Source organism: Mauremys reevesii, linkage group 3, assembly GCF_016161935.1.
Source record: "Mauremys reevesii isolate NIE-2019 linkage group 3, ASM1616193v1, whole genome shotgun sequence".
Classification (NCBI taxonomy): Eukaryota; Metazoa; Chordata; order Testudines; family Geoemydidae; genus Mauremys; species Mauremys reevesii.
Window position 1 is genome coordinate 52712680 of NC_052625.1, and position 15723 is coordinate 52728402.

Sequence of the window (15723 nt, forward strand, 5' to 3'; positions counted from 1 at the left end):
GGGGAGGTGGATTAACTAGAACAATGGGAGGGCCCCTCCCATCTCTGCAGTGAGTGGCTATACTGAAGCACCACAGCAGCACAATGGCTGCACTGATGCAGCTGTGCCGTTGCAAGCTCTCAAGTGTAGCCACTCTAGGCTGATGGGAGAGCTCTCTTCTGTCAACTTAATTAATCCATCCCCAATGAGCGGCAGTAGCTATGTCCGCGGGAGAAGCTCTCTCACTGACATAGCGCTGCCCACGCTGGCGCTTTGGTCACTGTAACTTATATCGCTCAGGGGGTGGCTTATTCATATCCCTGAGCGACATAAGTTATACCGACATAGGTGGTAGTGTAGACATAGCCTCAGCTAAGGTGCAGAGAGAAATAAGAAAGGAACATGGGGAAGAAATATGGGGCAAAAGAGCAGAAATAGCTTTGGGCCTAAAGGGGAGCATCTTTTCCCATTGATTAATGCTGAATGCAACCATAAAGTACAGGATAAATAATGTCCCTTTATTGTCGCTTTTAAATATATATTATTATTTGTTAAATTCTTATTCCATGTGGGAAGACACTGTCCCTACCTATGGAGATCAGAATCTAAATGGATAAGCAGAACAATACAATTGGATACAATCCCTTGGATCACCAGTGGAATTTTATCAGAGTGGTTTAACTAGAAAATAAAAAGTATTGTGCGGTGGTTCTCAAACTTTTGTACTGGTGACCCCTTTCACATAGCAAGCCTCTGAGTGTGACCCCTCTTATAAATTAAAAACACTTTTTAATATATTTAACACCATTGTAAATGCTGGAGGCAAAGCGGGGTTTGGGGTGAAGGCTGACAGCTCGTGACCCTCCCATGTAATAGCCTCACGACCCCTTGAGGGGTCACGACCTCCAGTTTGAGAACTCCTGGTATTGTGTGTGTAGCAGCACATACAAGTTAGGTGTGCTAACTCAGGGTGGGAATGGAGGAAGAATTGTATTTTATGGAGGGATTTGAATGAAGAGAGAAAAAAGGGCAGCCAGGAGTGTGGCACAACAATAGAAGTAGTGCAGAAGGAGGGATTGGCAGAGCATGGCCAGCTGAAATTAGATCATTATGAAGACATTAACATGTATAATCAACTTATTCTAGACTAGTTTAGGGCCTATATGTGCAATAAAGCCTTGGGTTGGGCCTTTGACCTTGATGACCCCAATCTTTTCAGGGGCTTCAGGGTGAAGTTTGGTGACAGGCTTGAGGTGGTGGGTTTCTTTTGTGATTGTTGCCTCTGCTATGGAAAAGGTTGCTTAATTACTGATAACGGTGGAGCCAGAAGCAAATTATTGATACACACGTTTGATACATTACTAGAATGGATTTCAAATATTGCAAAGTGTCAGTGTCAGAAATTAGTGCCATAAAAATCTAAATAAGTAAATGTTACTACCCATTGATGATCCCCATATGAGCAACATACTGTATGCATAAGCATAACATTTTTGGGTGTGCCAAAATGCTATTAATTTACAAGGATAAACTCAATTTGTAAAACTCATTAATTTTCAAAATGTTACTTATTTATCCTGAAACTACTTATTTATCTGACAAGAAGCTCCGTTACAATATACTTATATCCGTTTCTACATCTAGTCACTAGATGGCACTGTCTGATAGGAGATAGATATTTCTTAAGACTATTTTAAATTTCCAAAAATGTGACCTGTTCTGCCACAAAGAGTTAGCAACAGAAAGACACTGAAGCACAAGTTATTTTCACTAGATACACTTAATTGAGTTTAGTGAAAAGGCAATGAGAATTACATAATCTATTAAAATGATTGTGATAGGTAGGGGGAAACAGACTCCAATCTGTAAGAAAAGCTGGAGACATCTAGGAAGATCTGAGAGTAACAGCATCCCACCCTCTGGCTGTAATTAGTCAGTGAAACATTGTTCTCATGATGTAACTGGTTATCCTTCTGAGAAGCTTTGGTGGGCAAAGTTTCTGTAGAACCACTCAAAACTGGAATTCTCCTTATTCACCTCAAATTAATTGAATTATGACTTTCTAAATTCACTTGCTTTTTCTAATTTACCTCCACACTCTTCACTCCCCAAAAAGTGACTACATTAAAATGTAACTTTCTTCTGCAGCAATTCTACTTCCTGGATGTATTAAAAGTCTTATTTGCTTAACTTAATGACTAGTATGTCAAACACAAGTTACTGGGCTCAACAACAGGTGCAACAGGGTGAAATTTAACAGCCTATTATATACAGAAGGTCAGGCTAGATGATCTGGTGGTCCCTTCTGGCCTCAAACTCTGTGAATATATGAGGCAAGGTAAGTGAGTTAATATATTTTATTGGACCAACTTCTGTTGGTGAGAGAGACAAGCTTTCGAGCTTCACAGAGCAATTCTTCAGGTCTGGGAAAGATACTGACGTTATATCTACACTACAGCTTATGTCGGCATAACTTATATCACTTAGGGGTGTGAATAAACCAACCCGAGTGACATATGTTACACCAACCTAAGCCCCCGTGTGGACAGCACCATGGTGGTGTGAGAGCTTCTCCCGCTGACATAGCTGCTGCCTCTTGTTGGGGGTGGATTAATTAAGCCAATGGGAGAGCTCTCTCCCATTGGTTTAGAACCATTACAGAGAGCTTACAGTGGCGCAGCTGCATGATACTGTAAACTCTCTAGTGTAGCCATGCCCACCGCTAAAACACAAGATGAAACAGATAGTGTATATTCTAAGGGATCATTCAAGGCGAAGCGGCCCATTAAACCCCCTGTAGTCATATGTTAACGGGCCACTTCACCTTGAATGGTCCCTTAGAATATGTGCTAACTACTTACAGCTAAATACAAGATGGAACAGACAGTTTAGCATGCCACTCTTGGATTATGTCTACACTACCACTTATGTTGGCAAAATTTATGTCACTCCAGGGTATGAAAAAAAAAGTTTCGTCAGCATAAGTGGTAGTGTGCATAGTGCTATATCAACAGGAGAAGCTCTCTCCCATCGGCATAGAGCAGCTACACAGTGATCTTATCGCAGCGCAGCTGCATCACAGCTATGCCACTGTAAGCTCGCTAGTGTAGACATGGCCTTAGTACCTTTCCCAGACCTGAAGAAGAGTTCTGTGTAGCTCGAAAGCTTCTCTCTCTCTCACCAGCAGAAGCTGGCCCAATAAAAGATATTACCTCACCCCTTATCTCTCTAATATCCTGGGACTGACATGGCTACAACACTTCATACCGTCTATTAATATATAACATACAAAAATATGTCAAAAGAACTTTAAGTTATAAAGTCAAGCACTTAATTTGGAAACGCCAGATTTATGGATATTAGAGAGACAAGGTGGGTGAGGCAATACCTTTTTTTGGACCAATTTCTGTTGGTGAGCGAGAGACAAGCTTTTGAGCTTACACTGAGCTCTTCTTCAGGTCTGGGAAACGTAGTCGGATTTATAGAGGTCAGTGCAATCTAAGCTCTGCCCTCTTGTGTGACCATTGTGTGCACTGAATGAACGAGAGGTCCTACGGAAAAACACAGTATGTGACCATGTAATTAAAGACTTTGTCATAAGGCATATGTACAAGGAGGCTGAACTAAGATTGCATGGACAACTGCAAATCTGGCATTGCTTAACATTTGTAGTGTTTGACTTTGCAGTCTAAGTCATGTTCTTCTAGTGTAGTGTAGTTTTTGTGTGTAAATTTATGTATTTTTTAATTAAAAAAAGGAAAAAGTTTTAAAACAACTTCTATTCTGTGCAATGAAACAAGCCCCACATAATGCACACTGAATCTTCAGTATTGCAGAACAAGTTTAGCTTCAGAACTCACATTAGCAGGCAGCAAGAGAAGGCTGCTAGCCCAGAGACTGTGTACTGGGTCCAGAGGTGGACAGGGGAGATTGACCTGTCTCTCTTTCTCCCCCCTTCCAGGAAGGTGGGGGTATCTACCCCATGTGGTGCCTCAGTTGGAGGGATGGGCTGCTGGAGCCATGTACAATGGTCAAGAGGGGTGACTTGAGGGAGCCCAGTATGGTTCTCTCTCTTCCTGCTGTTTCCTCAGCCCCCTAGGATGAAGTAGTTCCTGCCCCATGTAGTTAGACCATTGGGGCCATGAACCATTCCAGCGTGGTTGTTGGTGGAGTGGTTATGGGGAGCCCAGCCTATTTCTCTCCCCCTACCACCACCCTTGCAACAACTCCTCTAACAGCTCCCTACCGTTCCCAGGGCAGAGCCTCCCCCTCACCCCCGAGATATTTTCTTTTTAAAACATAGCTGTACTTTAAAAATATCTTTAAATTGAAAACAGTAATTTTAATACCAGATGTGGTATAATTTCTGTTTATGTGACTCTAATTCCCCCGTTTAATTCCACACACAGAGATAAACAGACATTTATAGCAAACATGTATCTCAGAAATACTTGTAATTTATAGAGTTAAAGAAAAGTGTCCACTTCTGTGTATTCTACAGGCTGCATAATTGCACCATCTCTCTTTCCAGCATCTCAAAATATAAATTGACAATATTTTTGGATTTACACTGGCCTCTTGGCCAAGGAAAATTCAGCTCTTGTTTCAGACTTGCAGTCCAGAACCTAAAGAAACAAACCTTTTTCCAGATCTTTGTTTGTATAGCTGTCAGACAATTACATGAATATAACCAATAAGTGACTGAACTGTGGCATCTGGTTACAGCAATTGCTCCTAAGATTAAATGACAGAAAATGTCAATTACATTGTCAACATACAAATCATGTCCTGCATGCCTTACTTTTTGAAAGATGTAGTTTGGACTGCACTGCACTTGAGTGTCTATTGCAGAAAATTATAGAGATGGTTTCTTCTGGTTTATTCACCCATTTAAGCCCATAAATCATCAGTTTAGATCAATGAAACGAGTCTAAAAAAGTGTATTCCTAGGTATCCTACTTACACTTTCTGTAGGTTAAGGCCCAATCTTGGTTTAGAAACTAGTATTATTACTTCTGTAAATGTTGCTGGGATGCTGTTTAACTAAAGAGACTGTCTTGAAGAGCAACTCAATTAACAGACTCCAAAAGCCATTAAAGAACAGAGCCCCACACTCCTCTTCCCATTTCACTGTTTGCACTTGAAATGTCTAAAACCCCTCAAAGTCAACTGCTGTTTGTAATCTGACATGGCAACATACATCCAGTGCTATTTGCTATCTTTACAGTAAGTGTGAGTACTATGAAAAACTTGTTACCCAGACTGAAATATCTCAGGCACATGCAGTCTTGAAATAACTGACCAGTAGTATGTCAGTAAGCAAAAATAAGAAACACCATTAGCAAAGCCAACAATACCATTGAACAACAGGGTAGCTTGACTCTTAAAGGCTGGAGGTACTGATTACTCAGTCAAAAGGCACACCTGGGTTGGATCAGGTGGTTTCCTTTTTCAATCAGCAGAAAATTACAAAGAAAGAGAAAGGCTACTGTAGCAAAGATACTGATGTCAGTGGAGTTTTGAGGCTAGAACCTAGTGAGTATGAGGCTCGAGTAGGAAACCCTGACTACGTTTGGGCCAGGAAGCTGAACTCAGCCAGGTAGGGTCTGGGAGTAGCCTACTAAAGCAGGGAAGGCCTGGGAGCACAATGATCAGAGACTGCTAGGAATGATCAGTCTCCAGCATAGAGTCCTGGGGTGTAGGGGGTTGAGGCTACAGGGGGGAAAGGCTGGGGAGTGATCTGATAAAAAGCTAAAATGAATGGATTGTGTTTCAGTAGTTTTGAATTTTGAGTATATTTTATCTGAATAAACCCAGACCTCCAGAAGGGATGTTGTGAGTGGACAAAAGGGTGTGGAAATTGTTAAGAAGTCCTTTGGGGGAAGGTGAAGGAAAGGAGGCAGGCTGGCTGTAGGGTGACCCCAGGCCAGGGGAGGGTTGGGAGGCAGTGGGCCTGATCACCAATACTCTATGTAGCACCCTTCGTTGAAGGCTCTCAAAGAGCCTTGCAAACCTGCTTGTTGAATGTATTAATTCTCACAGGATTTCTTTGAGGCCTTACGTGACTGTTTGTGAAACAGAAGCATAAAGAGTTTATTTGACTTCCCTATGAGCACAGTAAATGAACGCAAGAGTCCTGATTCCTTATTTTTTCTAACCAGTGGACTACCCTGCTGTCCTTCAGATAACCCTAATCCCCTTCTCTGCTAGCGCCCAAACTGGAAAAGCAAACAAGGAAGCGCCCAGGGGGAAACTAACAATTAAAATACTCTGACAAAACGCTCTTGTTGCCGGGGACTCTGGTGCAGGGCTATGTACAGTCACGCTGTGGGGTGCAAGCCACCCCAGTGAGGGGTTGTGTTACTGCCTGGATCCCTGGGTGCCATGAACGCGCTGCTGCTGTAGCTCACAGCCCGAACACCGCTAGTCTGCTGGGCCCTCGGGGCTGCTTCACGGCCCCTTCCCGAGCACAGGGCAGGAGCGGGGGGCGGGCTGCGACATCAAATCCCTTCACGCCCCCGGCGAGGCGGGCCGGGCCGGAGCCCAGGGGCAAGAGGCCCCGCCGCGCCACACTCAAGATGGCGGCTCGCCGCGCATCTCTCCCTCCCCGTTCCCGGCAGTGACTTCCGGAGAGAGAGAGGGCGCCCGTCCCATGGTAACTGCGCCGCGCTGGGGACGCTACCGGGGCCGCTCACCCGCTTCCTGCCGCACAGAGACAACCGCGGCGTGGGGCGGGGGTAAGAGAGAGAAGGGCGGGCCCCGCCCCCCCCGGAGGGCCCCGCGCCGGGCAGAAGCCAGGTGCACCCCGCCCCCGCCCGGGGGGCTGAGAGTGAGACGCCCCCCGGCTGCATTGCCCGCGGGGAGGGATTCACCACTCGCACCCCGGGGGCTCCTCTCGGGAGGGATGGGGGGGTCTCGCCGGGCTGCCCGAGCCGCCTCGGTGTGATGGGGCCAGGGCTGCCCGAGCCGGCTGCCCCGCTGCGGCGGGTCGGGGGCGGACTGGCCCTGAGCCCTGCCCGGCGTAGGCCTGGCCGAGCCGCCCGGTTCCGCCGGCTCTTGTTTCGTGGGCACGGGGGTGGGTGGGGTTATTCCGCCGCGCGTGACTCGCTGCCCGGTGTGGGATGTGCCTGCTCCGGTCCCTGCGTGGGGGCAGCCGGGCCGAGGGGAGGGAGGTGGCTGTGCCGTAACCGGTCACCCCGCCCCGTGACAGCGAGTTCGGCTCCGAGCTGGGCTTGAGAGCGGCCCCCCGCGCTGTTCCCGGGCCAGGAACCCGGACACAACCCCAGGTGTTTCTTGTAGCAACGGCGTGTAAGCAACGTGTGGGGATGTGTCTTGAAACCGGCATATGTGGTGGCTTGTTGGCTTCATGGCTCCTTCACTGTGTGTGCTGGAGCATCTGTTTCATGTGTAGGTGCAAGTGCCTCCAGAGTTGGGGTAGCAATAGGGGTGGCCTTGGGCTTATCAGATCTCTTCTCCCTTTCTCCCCCATCTCAGTACCGGTAATAATACTAGGGTACTTGGGTTTGTCATGGATTTAGAAGTACTTGTGAGAGAGATTTTCCATGGATAGTATCCCATTGATAAGATTTTCCAATCATTTGTCTAGTCTCCTCGTCCTTTTGTAACCTTCTTCCCAAATAGGTTGAAATTCTAGCTTGGGAAGAGATTAGCAATGCCTCTGATACTTAGGGTGACCAGATGTCCCGATTCTATAGGAACAGTCCTGATTTTTTCGGTCTTTTTCTTATATAGGCTGCTATTACCCCCCTAACCCCTCTCCCGATTTTTCACATTTGCTGTCTGGTCACCCTACTGATACTTTAACTGGGACTGTTACTGCTGTAGGAAAACTCATTGTAGGAAAAGTAGTATTTCTATCTTTGCAGTGATTCTAGTATGAAGTTAGTCACTGATGGGAGCGATGGAGACCTCTAGTGTATTTGCAAAGTACTGAATACTTAGTGCTTGTCAGGCGATGAGGGGGATGACTTACCTGACAACCACCTGGGCCTGAGATAGGACAGCAGTGCTAAATGAATAGCCTTGGTTCGTTCTTCTGTCTCTTATCTAAAAAGCCATGCATAAGAAGTGACTTGATCTTTGCATTCATTCCTAAATATGTGTGTACATTAAGAATTTAGTCTTTAGCATTCATATCAACATGGATAGTACTGAAATCTGATGAGACTTGAACATGCTATGGATGCTGGTTATATTTTGAAAAGTTATTCTCCTTTCCCCCCAAAACAAGTTGTGGATATAGACTAACATGGCTACCTCCTGATCCTTTTCCCCAGTTTATATTCTAGGACATGATGTGGTTCTGAGGCTGCATGAAGGAATTAGAAACTGTGTATAATTTGGCAGGCTGCTTCATTTAGAGACACATCATATCTCTTCTCTTGTGTAATAGTTTCTCATGATATCCTTCTCATGTGTAAAAGCAGGGCTTAAAAACTTCAGGCACCTGCTAGTCAGGAGCAAACATGAAAGATGGAGTAGGGGAACTGTTAAAGGATGATGTCCTGATGAAAATAACAACCTGTTCTCCTGCCCTTCCTCTGCTGAAAAGAGGAAGGGAAAGGGTGCTGGGATTCCTATTGTTCCTGGACTCTTGGCGGGGATGGAGGGGAATCTTATATTAGCCGTTAGGTATATAAGTAATTTTTCTCTGAAACACTGCACTGCTGTTCTAGATACAAGTTGTAAAGCAGGCTAACATCTTTAGTTATGGCAAAAATACTGCTACAAGCACTAGACCAGCAAATGCCAACATGCTAAGCACCTGGGCTGTCAATGGGACTACAGTACTCTCACACATGCTTCACTTTAAATTAGGGCTGTCAATTAATCACAGTTAACTCACTTGATTAACTCAAAACAATCACAATTAAAAAAAATAATTGTGATTGATCACACTGTTAAACAATAGAATACCAATTGAAATTTATTAAATATTTTGGGATGTTTTTCTACATTTTCAAATATAATCGATTTCAATTACAACACAGAATACAAAGTGTACAGGGCTCACTTGTGTTGTTTTTTATCGTTTTTACAGTGCAAATATTTGTAAACAAAAGAAATAGTATTTTTCAATTCACCTCATACAAGTACTGTAGTGCAATCTCTTTATCATGAAAGCGCAACTTACAAATGTAGGGTTTTTTTTTATTATGTAACTCCACTCAAAAACAAAACAGTGTAAAACTTTAGTCTACAAGTCCACTCAGTCCTACTTCTTGTTCAGCCAATCACTAAGAGAAACAAGCTTGTTTATATTTATGGGAGATAATACTGCCCACTTCTTAATTACAATGCACCTGAAAGTGAGAACAGACATTCACATGGCACTGTTATAGCTGGTGTTGCAAGATATTTACGTGCCAGATACCTCTTCATGCTTTGGCCATCATTCCAGAGAACATGCTTCCATGCTGATGACACTCGTTAAAAAATGTGTTAATTAAATTTGTGACTGAACTCCTTGGGGGAGAATTGTATGTCTCCTGCTCTGTTTTACCCACATTCTGCCATATATTTCATGATATAGCAGTCTCGGGTGATGACCTAGCATGTTGTTCGTTTTAAGAACATTTTCACTGCAAATTTGACAAAATGCAAAGAAGATACCAATGTGAAATTTTTAAAGAACGCTACAGCACTCGACCCAAGACTTAAGAATCTGAAGTGCCTTCCAAAATCTGAGAGGGGTGAGGTGTGGAACATGCTTTCGGAAGTCTTAAAAGAGTAAAACTCTGATGTGGAAACTACAGAACCCAAGTCACCAATAAAAAAGAAAATCAACCTTCTGCTGGTGGCATCTGACTCTGATGATGAAAATGAACATGCATTGGTCCGCACTGCTTTGGATTGTTATTGAGCAGAACCTGTCATCAGCATGGACATGTCCTCTGGAATGGTGGTTGAAGCATCAAGGGACACATGAATCTGTAGCATATCTGGCATGTAAATATCTTGTGACGCCGGCTACAACAGTGCCATACGAATGCCTGTTCTCACGTTCGGGTGACATTGTAAACAAGAAGCAGGCAGCATTATGTTGGGAGGTATAGCTCAGTGGTTTGAGCATTGGCCTGCTAAACCCAGCGTTGTGAGTTCAATCTTTGAGGGGGCTATTTAGGGAATTGGGGTAAAAATCTGTCTGGGGATTGATCCTGCTTTGAGCAGGGGGTTGGACTAGATGACCTCCTGAGGTCCCTTCCAACCCTAATATTCTATGATTCTATATCAGGGGTCGGCAACCTTTCAGAAGCGGTGTGCCGAGTCTCCATTTATTCACTCTAATTTAAGGTTTCGCGTGCCGGTAATACATTTTAATGTTTTTTAGAAGGTCTCTCTCTATAAGTCTATATATTATATAACTAAATTAGGTTGTATTGTAAGATAAACAAGGTTTTCAAAATGTTTAAGAAGCTTCATTTAAAATGAAATTAAAATGTTGATCTTATGCTGCCGGCCCGCTCAACCTGCTGCTGGTCTGGGGTTCTGTTCACCTAGGCCGGCAGCGAGCTGAGCGAGGCCTGCGGCCGGGACACCGGCTGGCAAGGGTCCGTCAGCCAGAACCCCAGACCAGCAGCGGGCTGTGCGGGGCTGGCAGACAGGACCCAGAGGGCTGGGGGCGGGCTGGAGTCAGGGCAGAGGGGGGGCTAGGTATGGGTGAGGGTGCCAGAGTCAGGGCTAGGGTTGTGGGGGGGAGGGGATGAAGGAGTCAAGCAGAGGGCTGGGTGTGTATGAGGGAGGTACAGGGCTCAGGGCAGGGGCCTGGGGGGTGTGCGGGGCTCAGGGCAGAGGGTGTGGTGTGTGTGTGTGTGGAGTCAGGGCTCGGTGACTGCCCCCCTAAGAACTCCCAACACCGCTGCTCCTTGTCCCCTGACTACCCCCTCCTGGGACCCCTGCCCCCAACTGCCCCCCAGAACCCCATGCCCTATCTAAACCTCCCTGTTCCTTGTCCCTGGACTGGACCCTAACCCCTACCTGTCCCCTGACTACCCCGACCCTTATCCACACCCCCATCCCCAAACAGACCCCCAGGACTCCCATGCCCCATCCAACCTCTCCCCGCCCCCTGACAGGACCCCCAGAACTCCCGACCCATCCAACCCCCCTCACCCCTGCCTTCTCACAGGACCCCCAGAACTCCCAACACATACAACCCCCCCAGCTCCTTGTCCCCTGACCAACCCCTCCAGAGACCCCCCCATCCTAACTGGCCCCCCCCCAGGACCCTTCTTGCTCCCGGTCCCCTGACCGCCCTGACCCCTATCCACCCCTACCCCTCACAAACCCCAGGACTCCCATGCCCCATCCAACCCCCGCTGCTCCCTGACTGCCTCCTCCAGAGACCCCTGCACCTAGCCACCTCCCCCATCCAACCCACCCTGCTCCCTGTCCCCTGACTGCCCCCACCCCTTATCCAACCCCCCCAGCCCTGGGCCCTTTACCTTGAGGCTCCATGCAGAGCCAGACACGCTGCCCCGCGGGAGCGCGCAGCCCTGGCCCTCAGAGCGCTGCGCATGGCGGCGGAAGAGCTCCAGTTGAGCAGGGAGTGTCTCTGCCTCCCCGTGGAGCCAAATGCTGCCCCGCGGGAGCGCGCAGCCCCAACTCCCAGAGTGCTGCGCATGGCAGCAGGGCTCCAGGGGAGGGGAGAAGGCGGGAGAGGGGCCAGCAGTTTGCTGCGCTTGGCCTGGCGCTCCGTCCCGGAAGCGCGGACCCCGCGGCTTGCTGTGCCGGGAGAGTGGGGCCATTTGCCCACCCCGTGTGCACGGCTATGCTTTTGCTCCCTGCCCCTGCGGCGGGGGCAGAGGAGAGCGGGTTGGGCTGAGCAGGATTTTTAATGGCATGCTGGAGTCCCGGCAGGCTCCAGCGTGCCATTAAAAATTGGCTCGCGTGCCGTCTTTGGCACGCGTGCCATAGGTTGCCAACCCCTGTTCTATATTTTGGAAATGTAAACAAATGTGTTTGCCTCAGTGGCTTAACAAGAAGTAGAACTGAGTGGACTTGTAGGCTCTAATTGTTTGAAAGGGAGTTGGTGCTATTTGTTGAATAGGTTGGAAGCCACAGAAAAACACATCAGTGATTATAGCATCATGTTGTATTTTGTACAATATTTGTGAGAGTAAAGGAGAGAGCCTTAGTGATGAGTGGGAGGCTGAGGTGCAGAGACTTGCTCTATGATTTGAGCAACCAGCAAAGCATCCAATACAAAATGCAAACAGCCGGGACAGTATTATCAGGGATGCCTGTTGCTCTTATTTGGAGGCTCGGGCCTGGATTGTGCAGCGGTACATCCAGCTACTAATTCCTGGAGAGGAGGCGGGTTTGAAGTCTTTTGTTCAGTTCAGTGTAGTTTATGGGTGGTGGAAGTGTAACAGAGCCAGCAGCCCCTATTGCACCTACTGTCTTTGCCTACATTTGTTTATAAAGCCCTATCAATTAATGCCAACATAATTTTCTGTTTAAAATGAACTGTCGCCAACTCCATATGAAGGTAACAAGCAGAAGTGAACATTCAACTGAAACAAAGCTGAAAAACAGCTTTAAATTATGACACACTATAAACAGCAATCTATTATCTCACTACAAAGAACCCTTTCATTATATTACCAGTGAAACAAAACAGTCAAGTGCAACAGTGCAATGCCGGCACAACACAAAGGGGCAAGTTTAAATTTACAGGCGAGTATATGTCTTTGCTCAACCTCTTCTGGTTTGTGGGCCTTCTGGTGTGGCATGCTGAGGTTTGAAGTTACAATGGGCAATAGAGGGCTCAAATGAGCTGGGATCCCAATTGCCATTGTTTTCAGTGCCCTCAGCTTAGGTCTGAGAGGGGAATGGCTGGAAGCACTGCAGTAGGGCATTTTGGCTTTGTATTGCATCCAGGAGTTGCCTCTGCATCTCCTTCTTGCTACTCTGAAACCTCTTTGTATGCTGTTTTTGGACATGGCAGTGCTTTCCCTGGCAATGGCCATACTGTCCTTTGCCACTGCATCAATCTCTCAGTGCTCAGATACTGCTTCCAACTCTCTGCATTTTGGGCTTTTTTGGAGGGGCCTCTGTATTGATGCCACAAACATTTTATCATAAGCTTTCTCCCCCTCAGGTTTGCCAGCCATTCTGCTGTTGATAAGGGCCCTGTCCTTGAGTCTGTCCCATGCAGGTGTCATTGATGTGCGGGTATTTAAAAAAAAAAAGCAGTTATTGTTCCTAGTCTAGGAGGGCTCTGATAACTTTTTTTTAGATGCATTTCTGCCTTTACCTCCTTGAGATTCTTCCATCCCGAGGATTCCCCGAGACTGGGTAAATGGTGTGTGCTGTGGGTTTGTTGTCTGTGCTTCATATGCTGTGTGGCTGGGGCAGGGATGGAGTTGGAAATTATGTTCCTGGTCTGGCTTTGCTTATGGAGGATGAAATGGATAATAATCACCTCTACGTCCCCTTTAGGTTGTCCTGACTCTGGATGATGATATACTGGGACAGGTGACTAGGAGCTGGGTGGACAGGTGGAAAGTGAGATCCTATAAAAATCCCCAGTTCCCTAAATGGCCCCCTCAAGGATTAAACTCGCAACCCTGGGTTTAGCAGGCTAATGCTCAAACCACTGAGCTACAATAAGGGTGTGAAATATGGATCATATAATGAGACTTTGAGAGTATATGAAGAGAATGCTATGAAATTTTTCTACTTTCTGATAGATGGGATGAAAATATTATTTCTATATGGAGAGTAAGATGCCAGGGTTTCTTATCTGTAGATTTGAGACTGGGTGTGGCTATGGGAGCAGAGTTAAGTTTGGTTTTGCATTTTGCAATGTGATAATTAAAAGACTGTATGAACTGTGATTGTATTTGAATGTATGCCTCTCCTCCCCTAGCTGTTAATTTCTACCTTAAACGCTGAAGTTTTTTGTTCTAGCATAGCAGCAGCTATTACTTATGTAAAAGGTGTGAGTGTGTCTCTTTTTTCAGCTCTCTTAATACTAGAGCTGATCAGAAATTTTCCAGCAAAACATTTATTCAGAAAATGCCAATTCTAGAGAAATGTTTTGATGAATCTATTACAGATTCGACTAAACTTTTGCTGAAACAAAGGCAGGTTTCAGGGTCTGCAGCTATGGCAGAAAACCTGCCAACTCCTGGAGCCCTGTCTAGAGCTGGGACTCTGGGTGCTGGCAGACTCCCCTCACTCCAGCAAGCAGCCCTGGGAGCCTGAAAAGCAGCTGTGAAAATGTCAAGAAATGAATTTCATGTTTTGTTTCAAGAACACCATATTTCAGTGTTTCTAAAATAAAATTTTTGGGACTCTTTGGTTTTGATGGGAAATTTTGGTAAATTTGCTTTCCTTCTAAATCAGAAGGAAAGCAAATTTGTAAGTAGCAAAATCTACTGCGAATAAAAACCCCTAAATTGTGGCCAGCTCTACGTAATACAAAAAAATGCGAGTTCAATATCAAGGTTATGCTTCTGCTCCCTGGATGATTGAGTATGAGTTGGGAGCCTGTTGGTGTGGGGAGGGAAATGGAGAGAAATTGAACTATGTATCTGTTTTCGTTGCCCTCTCTTTCTCTTCTTTCACCTTGTCCTTTCCACACCCCTGCCATGACCAGCTCTTTGGTAGCCACCAATGTCCCCAGAAAATGGCATGTCTAACTCTCCTTGGCTGATGGGAGGGTCACTGTAGCAGGAACAAAAGAGAGTGAAATGAAGGAGGTGATCCCAGAGGGCCCCAGGAAGAAATAGAAGGCAGTCAAATTAGTAACTCCCAAAAGTCTTAACATGTAAGAGGTGAGAAATAAGACAATAAAAGAACAAAGGTAAAACAACATATGCAAACACTTACAGTTCTCATAATGTTACCCTTTCCCATGAGGAGGCGGCTGAATGACTCTCAGTAATGTTTCTCATATGTTAACTGTAGGTCTTAGTAGTATGCATTCCTTTTCCGCCAAACCCTTAAAACTGTGATAAGGTTGTAGAGTTAATCAGACATCTGAGTTGTTAATATTGTTGAACATTAAATGTAGTAGTCATTTCAATAAAATGCAAAAATAACGAAGTACAGAGATCTCTCTTCAAATTGATCAATAGCATTCATTTGGCTTAGCAACTGCTATTATTCTTTAAGTTCAGTGACCATATGGGATTTCTAACATTTAGCGTGACTTGCTTGCCTGTGACCAGTTTTTATAATGTCAACTGTTCTTTGGTAATAGTATTTAACTTTTGCTGCACCTATAAGCGGGAGTAAAAGCACTTTTTTTCCGCTAAGTACTATATAAACAGATAATTTTCAGTTTGCACCATAAGAGTAGATTAAGAAGGCTATTTCCAACAAGATGATGATAATTTTGTAGGCATTTCAGAACTAAGCATATTACTGCATATGTAACACTTTGAAGATGTCAAGTGCTTATTATCAAAAAGTTGTGTGACAGAATCCCTCTTCAGCAGTAAGTAAAATATTTTATAACTTATTTTTAAGCTTTGGAGGCTTCTCGAGTCTAACAGTTTGCCCTCTTAAATGATCTTTCTTGTGAAGTCTGTAAATTAATAATTCCTTTGTTGCTTACATTTCAACATTGTCTCTTGGCTAGAATTGGAACCGAATTTTATGGATGCACATTCTGAATTTTGTGGTTATAGTAACCTGAAAAGGATGTGACTGTAGATGCTAGTTGGGAAGACAGTTAGCATACTAAAATAAAAATAGTATTATCTCTTGACA

The 15723-nt window shown here is 45.4% G+C and overlaps 1 protein-coding gene across 11 annotated transcripts in view; it reads left to right on the forward strand.

The window, feature by feature from the left end:
* Positions 1-5474: 5474 nt before the first annotated feature.
* Positions 5475-15723, forward strand: part of DISP1 (dispatched RND transporter family member 1) — a 169390-nt gene continuing 159141 nt past the window's right edge. For 3 of the 11 annotated variants that reach the window (XM_039528989.1, XM_039528977.1, XM_039528978.1), the window contains exon 1: positions 5475-5578. Coding sequence is in view for 1 of the 11 variants with exons in the window: in XM_039528976.1 (XP_039384910.1) it covers positions 7325-7386 (62 nt within the window). In the remaining 10 variants the exon portion in view is untranslated. Of the gene's footprint in view, positions 5579-6533; positions 6717-6758; positions 6778-7110; positions 7266-7316; positions 7387-15723 lie in introns of those variants that run through there. The other 8 variants (XM_039528983.1, XM_039528980.1, XM_039528987.1 and 5 more) reach the window with 8 other exon arrangements.